Below are 13,103 nucleotides of genomic sequence, written 5' to 3' on the forward strand. Positions count from 1 at the left end.
CAGCGAATAGATGTTGATTTTCAGGAGAAGTTAAGGAGTACGGCAATAATGAAGCACCAAACCAAGTACAAATTGATCGGAAATGTTCTCTTTTTCCAGAGCACACACACGAACTCCAGAAAGAAAAACTTGGATGAACTAGTGAAGTCTAGAGATGGAGTTGCAGGTACACCAACCCCATGATCACAATACTAAAATCATAATAGCGGCAACAAAGCATATACACGACGGAATCAAAGAAGCATCATGACTCAGAAAACAGCTCCATTCATTCGCGTCCCTGCAGGAATCGATCTGGGTCTGGACGCGCCGCCATCACTGGAGAGGAGAGCTCAGAAGCACATGTCGAGCACGCAGCAGCAGCAGAGGGCCGCCAAGCTGCCAGATCAGAAACAAAAGGAGTCAGATCAGTGAACAGGGCACAAATTCAGAAGCGATCTGAAAGCGTGGCGCGCGTGAGAAGAAGACGACTTGTGTGTTGCAAGGATATCGATCGATCTTACCATCCTTTCAAGAAGCCGTCGTTGCCGCCCTTCTCCTGCTGCGGCGGCGGCGGTGGCGGGTAGCCGGCGGCCATGGGGGGCGGCGCGCCGTAGGCCGGCGGCGGGTACGCCTGCTGGCCCGGCGGAGGGTACGCCGTGCCCGGCGGCGGGTAAGCTGCAGATCAGCGCCAACAACAAAACCCAAACCGATCAGTTGAGAGCTACAATAATTTCTTCTCGGAATTCAGTGTCAGATAGCAAGAAAAGGCATGGACGGATGATTGGACAGAAGAACTCTAAAGTACCTCCTCCCTGCTGGTAGCTCATGGCTGGCTGACTGGCTGGCTGGTGACTGGAACTCCGGAAGCCAAGCAAGGACTGATCACTGGGATGGGATGACACGAGCTGGCGGATGGAGAGACGAGACCAGAGGCCGGGTCCTTATGTAGCGCCGGGCGCCGGGCTAAAAAAACGCGTTCTTTTTGGCTAGTCGCCACAGGCAACCTACCGCGGCCGTCGCCCCAATTGCTTACGCGTAGATGCACGCAAGGCAACGCGTCGTTTACGCTGACGCTGCGAAGCCGCGCATCGGTTTCTTCTGCTGCGTCGCTTTCAGATCGCCCAGCCACAGCGCGCGCCCACCCAACCCAACGTGCTTTTTTCAAAGAAGATCGGATCGATGGCACGGTCAGAGGAGGAAGAACAACGACCGGCGATCTGCTCCGGCCGCCGTGACGCCAACAACCTACTGCTACAGCCAACACTTCTCTGCCGTCTCCATCGTCGTTCCAATTCCATCGCATGGACTTGATGAGGCTCGTTTCTCAACTTGCTACTTCGTCGACCAATCGGATCATGCATCTTTCCCAGAAAAAATGCAGCATCCTTAACCCCTAAGCATCCGCGCATGCACGGCACGCGGCTACCGCCACTGGCAAGTGTACAAGCAACGTCTGTTTCTTACCACCCTTTTTTTCCCCCCCACTTGGACGTTTCCTGCTGCAGTTGCTACCGCTTAGGGTTCATCAGTTTACCACCCTTCCATCTCAAACTGCTCCCTTACTCACCCCTCTTCACGTGGCGCGAACAGCTGGAGACGAATCGGATTCTCTCGATCGGTTAGGTGAAGGCTGGCGCTGGCAGCGCAGTTTTTTATTTGTTTGTTATTTTTATAATGTATGGTCTTTGGGGACCAGGCCACCACCAATAATTGCTGCTCACGACGTCGCTCTTCCTAGGTCAAACTTGAGGACCAGGATATTTTTATTTTTGTCGGAGGATTCAAACCTCTAGCGACTGTCCGTGCGTAGCAAATACGTCCAGATCAAAGGTTCTCTTTAGACGATCGACATATTTTTATTTTACTTTTGTTGGAGAATAAAACAAGGACAAAAGGCGAGCAAGAAAAAGTTCAGGTAAACATCCCCTCGCCATTAAAAAGAAGGGATAAACGCAGATAGACGTTTCGAACATTTTGGGCCGGTTCAACTCCAGGCTCGACGACTATCGTCGAAGCATGGCCTTCGTTCCTCATCTGATGTCCCTCAACCTGTGATTTTTTTTAATGCCTTAAGGTTTTTCAAAAAATTTTTAGTATAGGGGGGGCGGGATTCCCCATAGGCGGGGGGGGGGCCCGCCCCCCCCCCCCCCCCCCCCCCCCCCCCCCCATGCCAGTTGGCATTCTTCCCACATGTCAAGGCCGTGGGCGCGGGGTCAAGTCAAGGCCGGCAATGGCCACTTTCACTGTCGGTTTCCTCGCCGGCCGGCGACAAGGACTACACCTACGGCACGGGCTCGACGGGACGCATCCAAGGCTCTAGCTACCGAGGTGGTTCGCTACCCCTAGCCTGCCGGCGGCGAGCGGTGGCACTCGGCCCACAGTCGCGGTGGCGTTCCGGCGACGGCGACGGCAGAGGCGGCGAAAAAGCGAGCGCACTAGCTTCAGCATGTCGCACGTGATCTATCTGCGGTGCTTGTTGACGAGGAGGGGGCTGGCGAGGTGGTCGTCGACGGCGAGTTGGAGCTCGGGGTGGTGGCGCAAGTGGCGGACGGGAAAACTTAAATCCCCGTCCGCGAGGTGGACGGCGAGTGACGCGGAGGGGTTGAGGAGGGATCCGAGGAGGTGGAGGAGGTATGGGCGCGGTCGATTTGATGGAAGTGGCCGGAGGAGGAAGAAATCGGCCGGCGGGCAGGAGTAGCTCGCACGGTCCTTGCTTGGCCAGAGGAGGAAGAAGAAGAATGAGAGGGGGAGAGAGCAGGAGAGCCGGGGCTCATGCTGAATGGTTGGGGACGCCGAGCGAGAGGCGAGCTGCTCGCCGGATTGGGAGGCGCGGTCGTGGCCGGATTGGGTAGGCGGCGGCGTAAGGAGCCGACGGCAGAGGAAGAGAGGGGGAGGAAGAATCCACTTGTATGTGGGGTCCACCGCCACGTGTTTCCGTGGGACCTAATGCCACGTCACGTGAAACCACTTTTAAAACAGTCGAGGGACAACAACAGACGAGATTTAAAGTTGAGGGACGTGGACGTAAGGCAGACTTCGGCGATAGTTTCCGATACTAGGGGCTAACTAGTCTTTTTTAATCGAATATTCAAATGCTAATCAGGAAGAGTAAATATGAGCTAATTATAAAATTAATTGTAGAAGCTCTGAACTAATTCGCTAGATGAATATATTAAACCTAATTAATTCATCATTAGCAAATGATTACTGTAGCACCACATTATCAAATCATACACTAATTAAGATTAATAGATTTAATAGATTCGTCTAGCGAATTAACCTGAATTAATTTTTTAATTTAACTATATTTAATACTTCTTACCGATGTGACATGTTAGCCTCTAGGAGCCAAACAGACCCTAAATTGGCTTTGAAATCTGCCGGCAGAGGGCCAAGGTTGTTTGCAGCCCAATTAATCTTTGCCTCTGAGGACCAAAAGGACCCACTGAAGCCCATGTAAAACATGACACCGGACGATATTTTCCTTCGTCTCTTCCTCTCTCTGCTCGCGGCACGAAGGCAGCTGGGTTCACCTCGACCTCATCGGCTCATCCCGAGTTCACCTCGCAGGCGCCGGGCAGACTGGTCCTCGCCGCGCCCTCCTCCCCGCTCCCTCGCCATCGCCGAGTTCACCTTGCAGAGCGTCGCCAAGCCTCCTCCCCCTCCAACCCTCTACTGGCACAGCTGGGAGTGCAGACCCATCCGGACTAGGATTGGTTCCTCGGTGGCTTGCTGGTAAGCAATTCCTACCTCGCTTGCATGGATTGTGCCAAAAATTTATATTTTTCCCTTTCCGTCCATTTCCTTTACTTCAACTGATTTCTGAATCCCCGCCCTCATGCCATGCCACAAATGATAATTCCGCCCCTGAACTGTTTGGCTAACCATTCTGTTTATCCTGAAACAGGTAGCTCAATCTGCGCCAATGCGTCGACCATAAGAGGATACGTTTTCCAGCGAAGAGTTTTTTTGGGGGGGTGTTTGAGCGCCATGGAGATACTTAACAGTGAGTTCCATTACCTTCTCCACATTCCAGGCTTTCAGCTACACTAGTTGGAATCGTGTATTGCCAGCTTCTTACATGTACTATCGGATCCCTAATTCAGGCGTTTCCTTCGGCTCGATAGGCTTCAACAGAACCAGAACGAACAAATTAGTGAAGGTACTGAATTCATGCCCTGGCTTTGCAGGTAGTTTCATTCATTTACAATTACGCCACTTGAAGACAAGAAAACTGAAACCGAGTGTAGGTTATCCCTCTCGACATGGAAGATAATTTATTTGCAGAGAAATACTTTGTCAGTACTTGTCATATATAACAGCTTGGCATCAGTAGTATGCCCTGATCTTCCTTATTATTGATTATGTGGTCTGCTGAAGGATTGGCTGCTGTTACCTTCAAAGCTCTATCCAATCGAGTAACCGACTAGCAAAATAAATAGCTTAGGTAGTTACCTTGCCATTTTTCGTTGTTGGTATCTTATGTTTTCATGTTTCTTGTAGTATCATTTCGACAAGGACACAAGAGGGTTTTGCTTTACGAGTTCCCCATTCAGCTTGCACTAGTTATTACTACTACACATGGCAGATAGTGTCATTTGTGGATCTTTTACAGTCTTTTGGGGTTTGGTCGAACGATCTCAACATGTAGAGAAAATTCCTTCAGTGCAACTGACCAGTTGGGAAAACCCCAGTACAGTTTCAGATTAACAGCTCCAATACATATGGCAATGGTTGATACTGAATGCTACGTAATCAGAAAATTCTTAGCATATGTCCATTTTCGCTCAGATACCTGTTTGTGGAGAAGTACTGTAGCAACAGAAAACGTTTAAGCTTATTCCTCCTTGTTTGCAAACAATTTGGCTAATCTACAGTTGTCCTTTTTGTTTACAAGTTCAGGTAGGATCTCAACCACAACGAATTGGCTGGAAGCTGTCAAGGACATGTTGCGAATACTCTGCTGATACTTCTAGAAAGAGGCAGGCAGAGTATGAGCAACAACCACAGAATGTTGATCTTCCAGAATTACAACCAAAAAACAAAAAGAAACCCTTTCCTGTTCCAATTAAAAAGATGTTGCAAGATTCTCGGCGAGATAAGAGGCTTGCACAAATGCGGATAGAGAAGCCTCTTGAAGCCCCAAAGAATGGTTTGCTTGTGCCAGAGCTTGTTCCTGTTGCTTATGAAGTCCTTGATAACTGGAAAGTGCTCATCAGAGGCCTGTCTCAACTTCTGAATGTTGTCACAGTTTATGGCTGCAGGTAACTAGAAATGCTTATGTGTATGAGCAGTATTATCTGAAGTGATTTGTCAAGAATCCTGAACTTCTTTTGCTGGCTCCTGATTTTGCAGAAAGTGCCCTCAAGTTCATGTTGGTCCAGTTGGCCACCAGATCCAGGATTGCTATGGTTCAGGAAGCCAGCGTCGGAACAGTCATCATTCTTGGGCTAGCGGTTCCATCAATGATGTCCTCATCCCGATCGAGTCGTACCATCTTTTTGATCCATTTGGACGGAGAGTCAAGCATGAAACCAGGTTTGATTATGACAGGATTCCGGCGATTGTTGAACTATGCATTCAGGCTGGTGTCGACTTACCACAATATCCCTCGAGGCGACGGACTTCTCCTGTCAGGATGATAGGCAAGAAGGTGATTAGCCGCGGTGAGTTTGTTGATGAGCCTAAGCCACACCGGTCAGAAGATTGTGTATCTCTACTTGCTGAGCTGGACACATTCAACAACCAACAGGGCCAGTCACCTTCACCATCCAATGTGAAAGAGCTTGCAGAGAGGACACTGAAAGCATACCTCAATGTGAGGCAAGGTGTTGAGCAACTGATGAGCAAGTACACTGTGAAAGCATGTGGTTACTGCTCTGAGGTCCACGTCGGTCCATGGGGCCACAATGTGAAGCTCTGCGGGGCTTTCAAGCACCAGTGGCGGGATGGCAAGCACGGGTGGCAGGACGCGGTGGTTGATGAGGTCATCCCGCCTAACTACGTGTGGCATGTCCCTGACCCCAGTGGCCCTCCTCTCAGATCCTCTCTCAGGAGTTTCTATGGAAAAGCTCCAGCTGTCGTAGAGCTGTGTGTGCAGGCTGGAGCTGCAATACCGGACGAGTATAGGCCAATGATGAGGACTGACATTGTCATCCCAGACAGTGAGGAAGCTCGGTGGGCTGCATAAGAGCATTCTACTTCTACCCTGCACCAGAGCCCAGATTCCAACCAAAGATGCCGTTTTCCAGGCATGCTGTGATGGTTGGGGCCGTTGGTCCTGTAATCTTATAGTTCAGAAAGCAGCAAATGCGTAGTCTGTATAATATAAGTAGCATAGCTAAATCATGATCGATCGGAATTTAGAATTGATCCAAAGACCTCGTTTAAATATTCACTGAAAGGTGATCCCCGAATATCCTGCATTCCTTAAAATTGCCTTTTCAGCGATTCTATTCGATTCATTTCTCTAATGAGCCATTGGACTGCTGCTTTTGCAGGCTTAACACATGAACCGAGGACGCACGGCGACAAACCTGATTGCCTGAAAGTGAAAAAGGATGGCCTCCGCAACATGTATGATGTCCATACCACCTTGTTTAATGGCCGCTGGTAGCTTTATTCCTGTCTATGCTAGACTGTGAGGCACTTAGAATGCCTCAGGCGTTGTCATACAGATGGCCTCCCGTTTCTCTGCCGGTAGCATGGTACCATGCTTAATTGTGAGCTAGCGCTTTGGATTAAACTAATCGCGAGCGGTTTGTTCGGGTATTTGTGCGCCTGGTTGTAATTAATCATGGGCTAAAGGTTGTGCGCTTGTGCCCGCCACAGATCGACACTTTGGGCGTATGGCAACATGTATACTCCTACCAGATCGTCGGCATAGTGTGTTCCCCTTTTTGCTGAATACTACTGTACTACTTTGTAACATGCATGTAGAGGCTACTTATTCAGTTCCGTTCACTAATTGTGCTTATTATGAAATGTTTTGAGCTGTATATCAAACGGATGGTGAGAAATGAGCCATGGATAAAAGATGCATCCCTGTGTAACCGCTGACCAGTTCTATGATGACCTGCATAGATCCTAGAGCATTTGCAATGCAAATTATGCGAACAAGCTTGTCAGCTAGCCCTGAACTTAACTGCTTCAGACTTTGTGCAATCTTCATTTTAGAATAACATGTAGGATTTCAGAAGAGGAAACTTCATGTTACATTATTAATCTACGGTTTAATTTGTATCAAATGGATGGTAGTCATGTAATGATCTGAGATGTATATGATTTGGACGGTGAGAAATAGAATCATGTACACCAATTGGATGGTCAGAAATAGAACCATGTAGAGCAATTGGATGGTGAGAAATAAAGCACTATCCTGAGTAGCAAATGCTATGATGAACCGAGTAGATCCTAGAGCATGATCAATGACAACTACTGTAAACAGTCAGGTAGTACTGGAACCTGACCGCTTTTCAGAAAACACTGCATCTTACTACAATACTACGTTTTAGAAGAGCATATAGGGATTCAGAGAAGAACATTCGCGGCATATCATTATTAGATCTCATATTATTATTATTATTTTGCTGGCAAGAGAATATGTCGTTACATAACAAGCTAAGCCTATGAATCTATGATGCTGGCGCAAGCATAGAAAAAAAATGAGAAAAAATAAGGCAAAAAAAAGGAGTGAGCCGCTGCAGCGCAAGTACACGAGTTTGAGTTGTCCCGGTATATAGCTCGTCTCCCTTGAGCTTGGGCGATTAAAATAACGCAAGTAAATACAGCTTGGAATCAAGCTAACGGACCGTGGGCGTTTGGGTATCTAATGGTCCGGTGGCGAAAGCTGCCTATGTGGCCGTGTATAAATACGCGGCAGCAACGGCAACACAGCCATCAGCACTCGGCAGCTGTCAGCGCTGATCGGCTCCAAATCAGAGTCAGCCAGTCTCGGTCTCTCCGGCGAGCTCCTGCGCCGTAGTCATCATCGCCATGGCTAGGGAAGGAGAGCTCAAGGTACCAGAGCTTGCTCAGCTCAGTGCTCGCCTCCATTGATCCACTGCTTGTGTTGTTGTGTTGCATTGGCTGACATGGCTTTGATGAAATCGTTGTGCAGAGGATTGACCTGAAGGTGAACGTGAGCTGCTGCGAGGGGTGCAGGAGGAAGGTGATGAAGGCCATGAGCTTGAAAGGTCATGATCGTTAGTTCTCTGTGTCAAGTCTCTGTTGCATTTGGCCTCTGCTCTGTTCGTTCCAATCACATGAGACATGGTGCTGATGTGTGTGTCTCCATGCACGGGCGGTGCGTGCAGGCGTGCTGAGGACGGAGATCCAGCCGTCGCACGACAGGGTGACGGTCGTCGGAGACGTGGACGCCAAGGTCCTCGTCAAGAAGCTGTCCAAGGTCGGCAAGATCGTCGAGGTGCTGCCACCGGCGTCGCACTCCGAGAACTGCAAGAGGCGCGAGGAGGGCGTCGTGAAAGACAGCAGCGACGACAGGCCGGCGCCGGAGGCGGAGGAGAAGAGCGGCAAGGGCAAGGACGACGGCAAGGGCACGGGGGGCGACAAGGCCGCGGCGGCGTGCGAGGAGGGATGCAAGAAGTGCGCGCACAAAGCCGCTCGCGCCTGCGCCGCCGCCGATGGCGGCAGCGGCGACCACCACGCCAGCGGCAAGGCGGCAGCGTCCAGGGACATCGGTGCGGACGCCAGGAGCGGCGAGGGACGCCGCGACGCCGACGGCTCCTTCAGCGGCAAAGCCGCCTTGGCGCCAGATCACGCGGCGCCGGCGCCGCAGGTGCAGATGCAGCAGCACTACCACCGTGCGGAGCCGGCGATGGTGGTGCCGGTGCACGTGCCGGCGTACTACCCTCCGGTCGCGGCGCCGGCGCCGTACTACGGCGGCTACTACCCGATGCCGCCGCCGCCGCCCATGCCGATGCCGATGCTGATGGGGGCGCCCCGGCGGCAGCTCCGGCCGCAGCCGTCCCGCTTCGACGAGGACTACTTCAACGACGACAACACGATCGGCTGCCGCGTCATGTGAAGCAATCAAACAACATGGCCGACCCAGCCAGCCATGGACGTCGTCACCTCAACGCTGTTCCTGCCCCGGCGGCGTAGCGCCATGCCTTACCGTGTCGATCGTTTTCCCGAGCGGATCGCATCGACGGCGGCGATGCGTCTGCCGCGCGTGCACAGTCAATGTAACCGTAACCAACAACCCAAGAATCAATCAAACGAATTCTTTTTCTCCATTCGATGGAGCCGGTGTGCACAGTGTAACCGTAACCACTAACCAACAACCCAAGAACTCTTCTTGATCAAGGAAGAAGAATGCCGTTACATCGCTGTCGAGGGACCTGTTGCGCTATTCCGCCACTACTATTCTCGGCGTCGCATCGCCGATGATTCGCCTCGCCGCCGCGCGGGTACACAAGGACACACACCAACACGAGTGGAGTATCCGGGTACGCCGGTAGGGGGGAAGAAGAAAAAGCAACGGGAAACTAAAAGCTGGGGAATATGGGGTTGCGACCGCCGCCCAGCCAAGGCTTTATCGATTCGGCGTCGGCGGAAACGGTCGCTCGCGGGCTCGGTGTTCATGGTAGGTAGGCGGCTTTGCGGAATTCCGTGGCCCGCTCTGCTTGCTGGTCGATCGGCGATTCCGTGGCCGACTGAACCGGCCGGCCGGACCTCCCCGTACCCGTTGGCCGTTGCTGACTTGCTGAGCTGAGAGAGAAGATAGAAGAGTGTGGACTAGAGTGGAGTTGCGTTCGAAGCTGCGACCCGGGTGCTTTGCTTTGTTCTTGACCCTCATTTGTTCGTTCAACAAGGGAATAACTAAAGGCGATGGCGAGAGGCGGATTGAACTGGACCGCACATTATGTTTCTCACGCGTAAGCGTGGTGATCACATTGCCACAGAGGCGTTGAGTGATTAGAGGGGCAGGTCGGGTGATTAAAAGCTCTCCAAAGTGTGACAATGGACTGTGTACAATATTTACCATTCTCATTCTCAGTGAGATTCTCATTCTCCTCGTTGTTACGAATTAGCAATGCTCTTACAAAAGAAATAATATTCATTTTATATTTATATTTGTTTATGCTCGCAATATATAAATATCGTAAACATACTATTTGATAATGAAGGTTCCAACATATATTGTTTCCTAAACCAGGCTCCAATATACTATTGGTAAACAAAATATCGGTTCACATTATTTGATAACTTTTTGCAGTTTCAAAAATAACATGTCACACCCGGTTTTAAAACAAGTGCTACCTATATGTATGCCAGGATGACATCATTTGTGAATAACAGCAACAGTATCGCGCGAAAACATACAAAGAATTACAAGACTATCAGAGAAACACAGTTTAAACCTTGGAAACGAAGGCTCCAAACTTCACAGGCAAACGACTGGGGATTGCGTACGCCTAGAACTCAGCATCATCTTCATAGCAACTTCACAGAAGTTTCTTCTTCTGAGCAGCAGTAAGTAAGGGTGAGTACACATATGGTTGGTACTCAGCAAGGTCACAGGAACTAACGAGAATAACGATTTAAGTCCATCTTCAAGTTTAATAAATCATGTGAGGGTTCAGGCCGCTCTTAACTGTGAGCATGGCTGATATATCAGTTTACACCTACAGAGGTTGTACATCTTTACCCACAGGTCGCATAAAAGTTCAAAAAACTTTGGACCCAACCATGCGGTGCTAGCTAGGCACCATACCACACTCCGAGGTGTGATTGCATAAGGATGCTACGAGACCTTTACAAAGATTCTCCAGTAAGTGGTAACCCGCTAAGGTTTCCGGATCAGTAGCAGGGCATAAACCCTCCCTAGTGGGTATAGTGTCTTAGCAAAGCCCACGTCCCAAGAGGACCGAGTTATACCCCATCTACTGCCACCCCTCTTGCCCTTTCGGTAGGATTACCCTAGAATAAGATCTCTAATTAATTAGCCAAGATTAGAGCCATGATAGTTCCTGTGGTTGCATTGTTTTCTTGGGTGGTTCTCCATGTTCCAATTAAGCATTATCATGATATTGTGAATATAGCATAGGTAGAAGGATGGTTAGGAACACTTACCTTTCTCCAACGTAAAGTTACTCTTACTGCTCTTCAGATCTTGCTTTCTTGAAACTCTTAACCTTCAAAGCTTCCGAGCAGCGTTCCTTCTAAACGAAGCAAACATCGACAACAAACAAACAAGTACAACTAAGAACAATGCACCAAAATAAAAGAAAGGCTTTAAAAGAGCATACTAACGGACAAGGCTCGATCTAAGATCACGCAAACGCAAGAAACGTTGAGATCGGAACTATCGAGATAATCATAAAAGAAATAAAAAGACTATATGCCTGATCCATTTTAATTAAATAAAATATGGACATAGGTTATTTCAGAGAAATACCCTATTTGGAATTAACCAAATTATATTTAATTATTGAAAATACGGTAAACTTAATTATATTTTATTTGTAAATATTAAAGTACGGATTATGCCAATTTAACAATTAACTTTAGAAACTTAGAGCATGTATAAGACATCTAATCGAATAACTTTGTATTTCGGGTTCAACTAAACATGTTATTACTGAAAATGCATTTATAATATCATTAAGTATCTTAACTTTATTTAGGAAAACTGATGTATAACCTAGATATCTTTTATTTAGAAAAGGTAGTTATAATTAGGAATTAACCAATTAAATCTTAGTTTAGGAAAATCGGGATAGAACCTATTCACTTTTATATACAAAACTAATTGAATAATAATTACTCAAATTGATATTGATTATGAAAAACCAGTGTAAACCCTACTTAAATTCTTATTAGGAAAAGGCATTCCAATGACATTTAATCAAATTAACAGTAAATTTATTTTCAAAGATAGAAAATTATGTTCAACATCACTACTAACGTGTACTTTATATTGTGAATAATCTAAGGCAACTTGAATGGATTAAACCGGAGCTAAAACGCGGAATCTACTGACTAAACAAGGTTCTAAGGACCTAAACAAGATTAACCGTAGACTACAGGGGTTAGCAAGAAAGATACCCACAAGGAACAGAGCACGCGAAAGCTGAAAACACGGGGTTAGATCTGCAAAAAGTCAAGGCCTGGATTAGATTGCAAGGAACTGAAAAGTTCAGGGGGTTTTCTAAATATTGATCAAGGCACAAAGATCTTGAGGAATTACACAGTTTGACAGGGGCTAAGACGCAAAATCGCCTTATCTTCTACCTCCATCCTTCGATTCTTCTGGTTCCTCCCGATTCATTCCGCCGGCGGCGGCGACCGAGCCTCGGCGGCGCCAGGCGCACGGGCCAGGGGAAGGGCGCAGGAGGCGGGGCTCGGGCGATGGGCAGCAAGCGGCGCTGGGTGGACGGCGGTGTTGGTGGGCAGCAAGGTGCGGCGCAGCAGGGAAAGGGAGCAGCGGCCGGGCACTAGGAAGGCGCGGCGGCGCAAAGGAAAATCGGCAGCAGGAGGCCCCAGGAGGTGCGGGCGATTTCTAGGGGCGATGGAGGGAGTGGAAGCGGCGCCAGGAGGTGAAGAGCGGGCGGCGCCATGAATGGTGGGTGGAGGCGGTTACTGGAAGAGGAAGGAAAAGGGGCGCGAGTGGGGGAGGCGATGCGACGCCAGAGACCTGAAGGGGCGCCGGGGAGCCGGAGGGGCGCCGGTTGTGCAGTCGGGTGCAGGTGTGCGGCGGGAGGCGAGCAGACGCTGGAGATGTGGTGCGGCTGAAGGTAGAAGAGAGGTCTGACAGGCGGGCCCCGCCTGGCAGTGAGAGGAAGATAGGGAAGGGAAAATGGGCCGCAAAAGGACCTGGGCCGGTGGGAAAAGAGGCTGAGGGGGCCGGCGGCCTGCTAGAAGAAAGCGAAGGGAGAGGAGAGGTGGCGGGCCGGGAAAAAGGCCGGAAGAAGAGGAGGCCTGCTGGGCTTATGTGGGCCGGGAGAGAATGCTTGCCGGCGGGAGACAGGCCGGAAAGAAAAGGAGACGATGGGCCGCGGCCTGCTTGGCCAGGTGGGCTGGTGTGGGTCGAGCCCAAGATTCGGCCCAAAGGAAAAGAAAAGATTATTTTCAGAAATTATTTCACGTGGGAATAT

General features: G+C 49.5%; 2 protein-coding genes and 1 long non-coding RNA gene across 4 annotated transcripts; 2 read left to right on the plus strand and 1 right to left on the minus strand.

The window, feature by feature from the left end:
- Nucleotides 1–13: 13 nt before the first annotated feature.
- Nucleotides 14–951, minus strand: LOC101783041. Its single transcript, XR_215567.4, has 3 exons — nucleotides 788–951; nucleotides 504–657; nucleotides 14–378 (listed from the first exon to the last, which is right to left on the minus strand). It is a non-coding gene; the product is annotated as an uncharacterized LOC101783041 (long non-coding RNA).
- Nucleotides 952–3,466: 2,515 nt separating this feature from the next.
- LOC101783305 (APO protein 1, chloroplastic) lies at nucleotides 3,467–6,980 on the plus strand. Of its 2 annotated transcripts, XM_004976749.3 has the most exons (6): nucleotides 3,467–3,717; nucleotides 3,890–3,988; nucleotides 4,089–4,144; nucleotides 4,885–5,246; nucleotides 5,338–6,386; nucleotides 6,483–6,980. In XM_004976749.3, the coding sequence occupies exons 2-5, from the start codon at nucleotides 3,973–3,975 to the stop codon at nucleotides 6,170–6,172; spliced, it is 1,269 nt and encodes a 422-aa protein (XP_004976806.1). In that variant the 5' UTR covers nucleotides 3,467–3,717; nucleotides 3,890–3,972; the 3' UTR covers nucleotides 6,173–6,386; nucleotides 6,483–6,980. The 2 variants fall into 2 exon arrangements, with proteins under 2 accessions (XP_004976806.1, XP_022683704.1); XM_022827969.1 differs by lacking the exon at nucleotides 3,467–3,717 and having other exon boundaries at nucleotides 3,907–3,988; nucleotides 4,880–5,246.
- An 879-nt stretch (nucleotides 6,981–7,859) lies between these two features.
- Nucleotides 7,860–9,309, plus strand: LOC101767943. The gene is made up of 3 exons (XM_004978174.2): nucleotides 7,860–8,001; nucleotides 8,102–8,177; nucleotides 8,298–9,309. Exons 1-3 carry the CDS (start codon nucleotides 7,978–7,980, stop codon nucleotides 9,026–9,028), a joined length of 831 nt encoding a protein of 276 aa, XP_004978231.1. The 5' UTR covers nucleotides 7,860–7,977; the 3' UTR covers nucleotides 9,029–9,309.
- Nucleotides 9,310–13,103: the final 3,794 nt, after the last annotated feature.

This window comes from Setaria italica, chromosome VII (genome assembly GCF_000263155.2).
Source record: "Setaria italica strain Yugu1 chromosome VII, Setaria_italica_v2.0, whole genome shotgun sequence".
NCBI lineage: Eukaryota > Viridiplantae > Streptophyta > Magnoliopsida > Poales > Poaceae > Setaria > Setaria italica.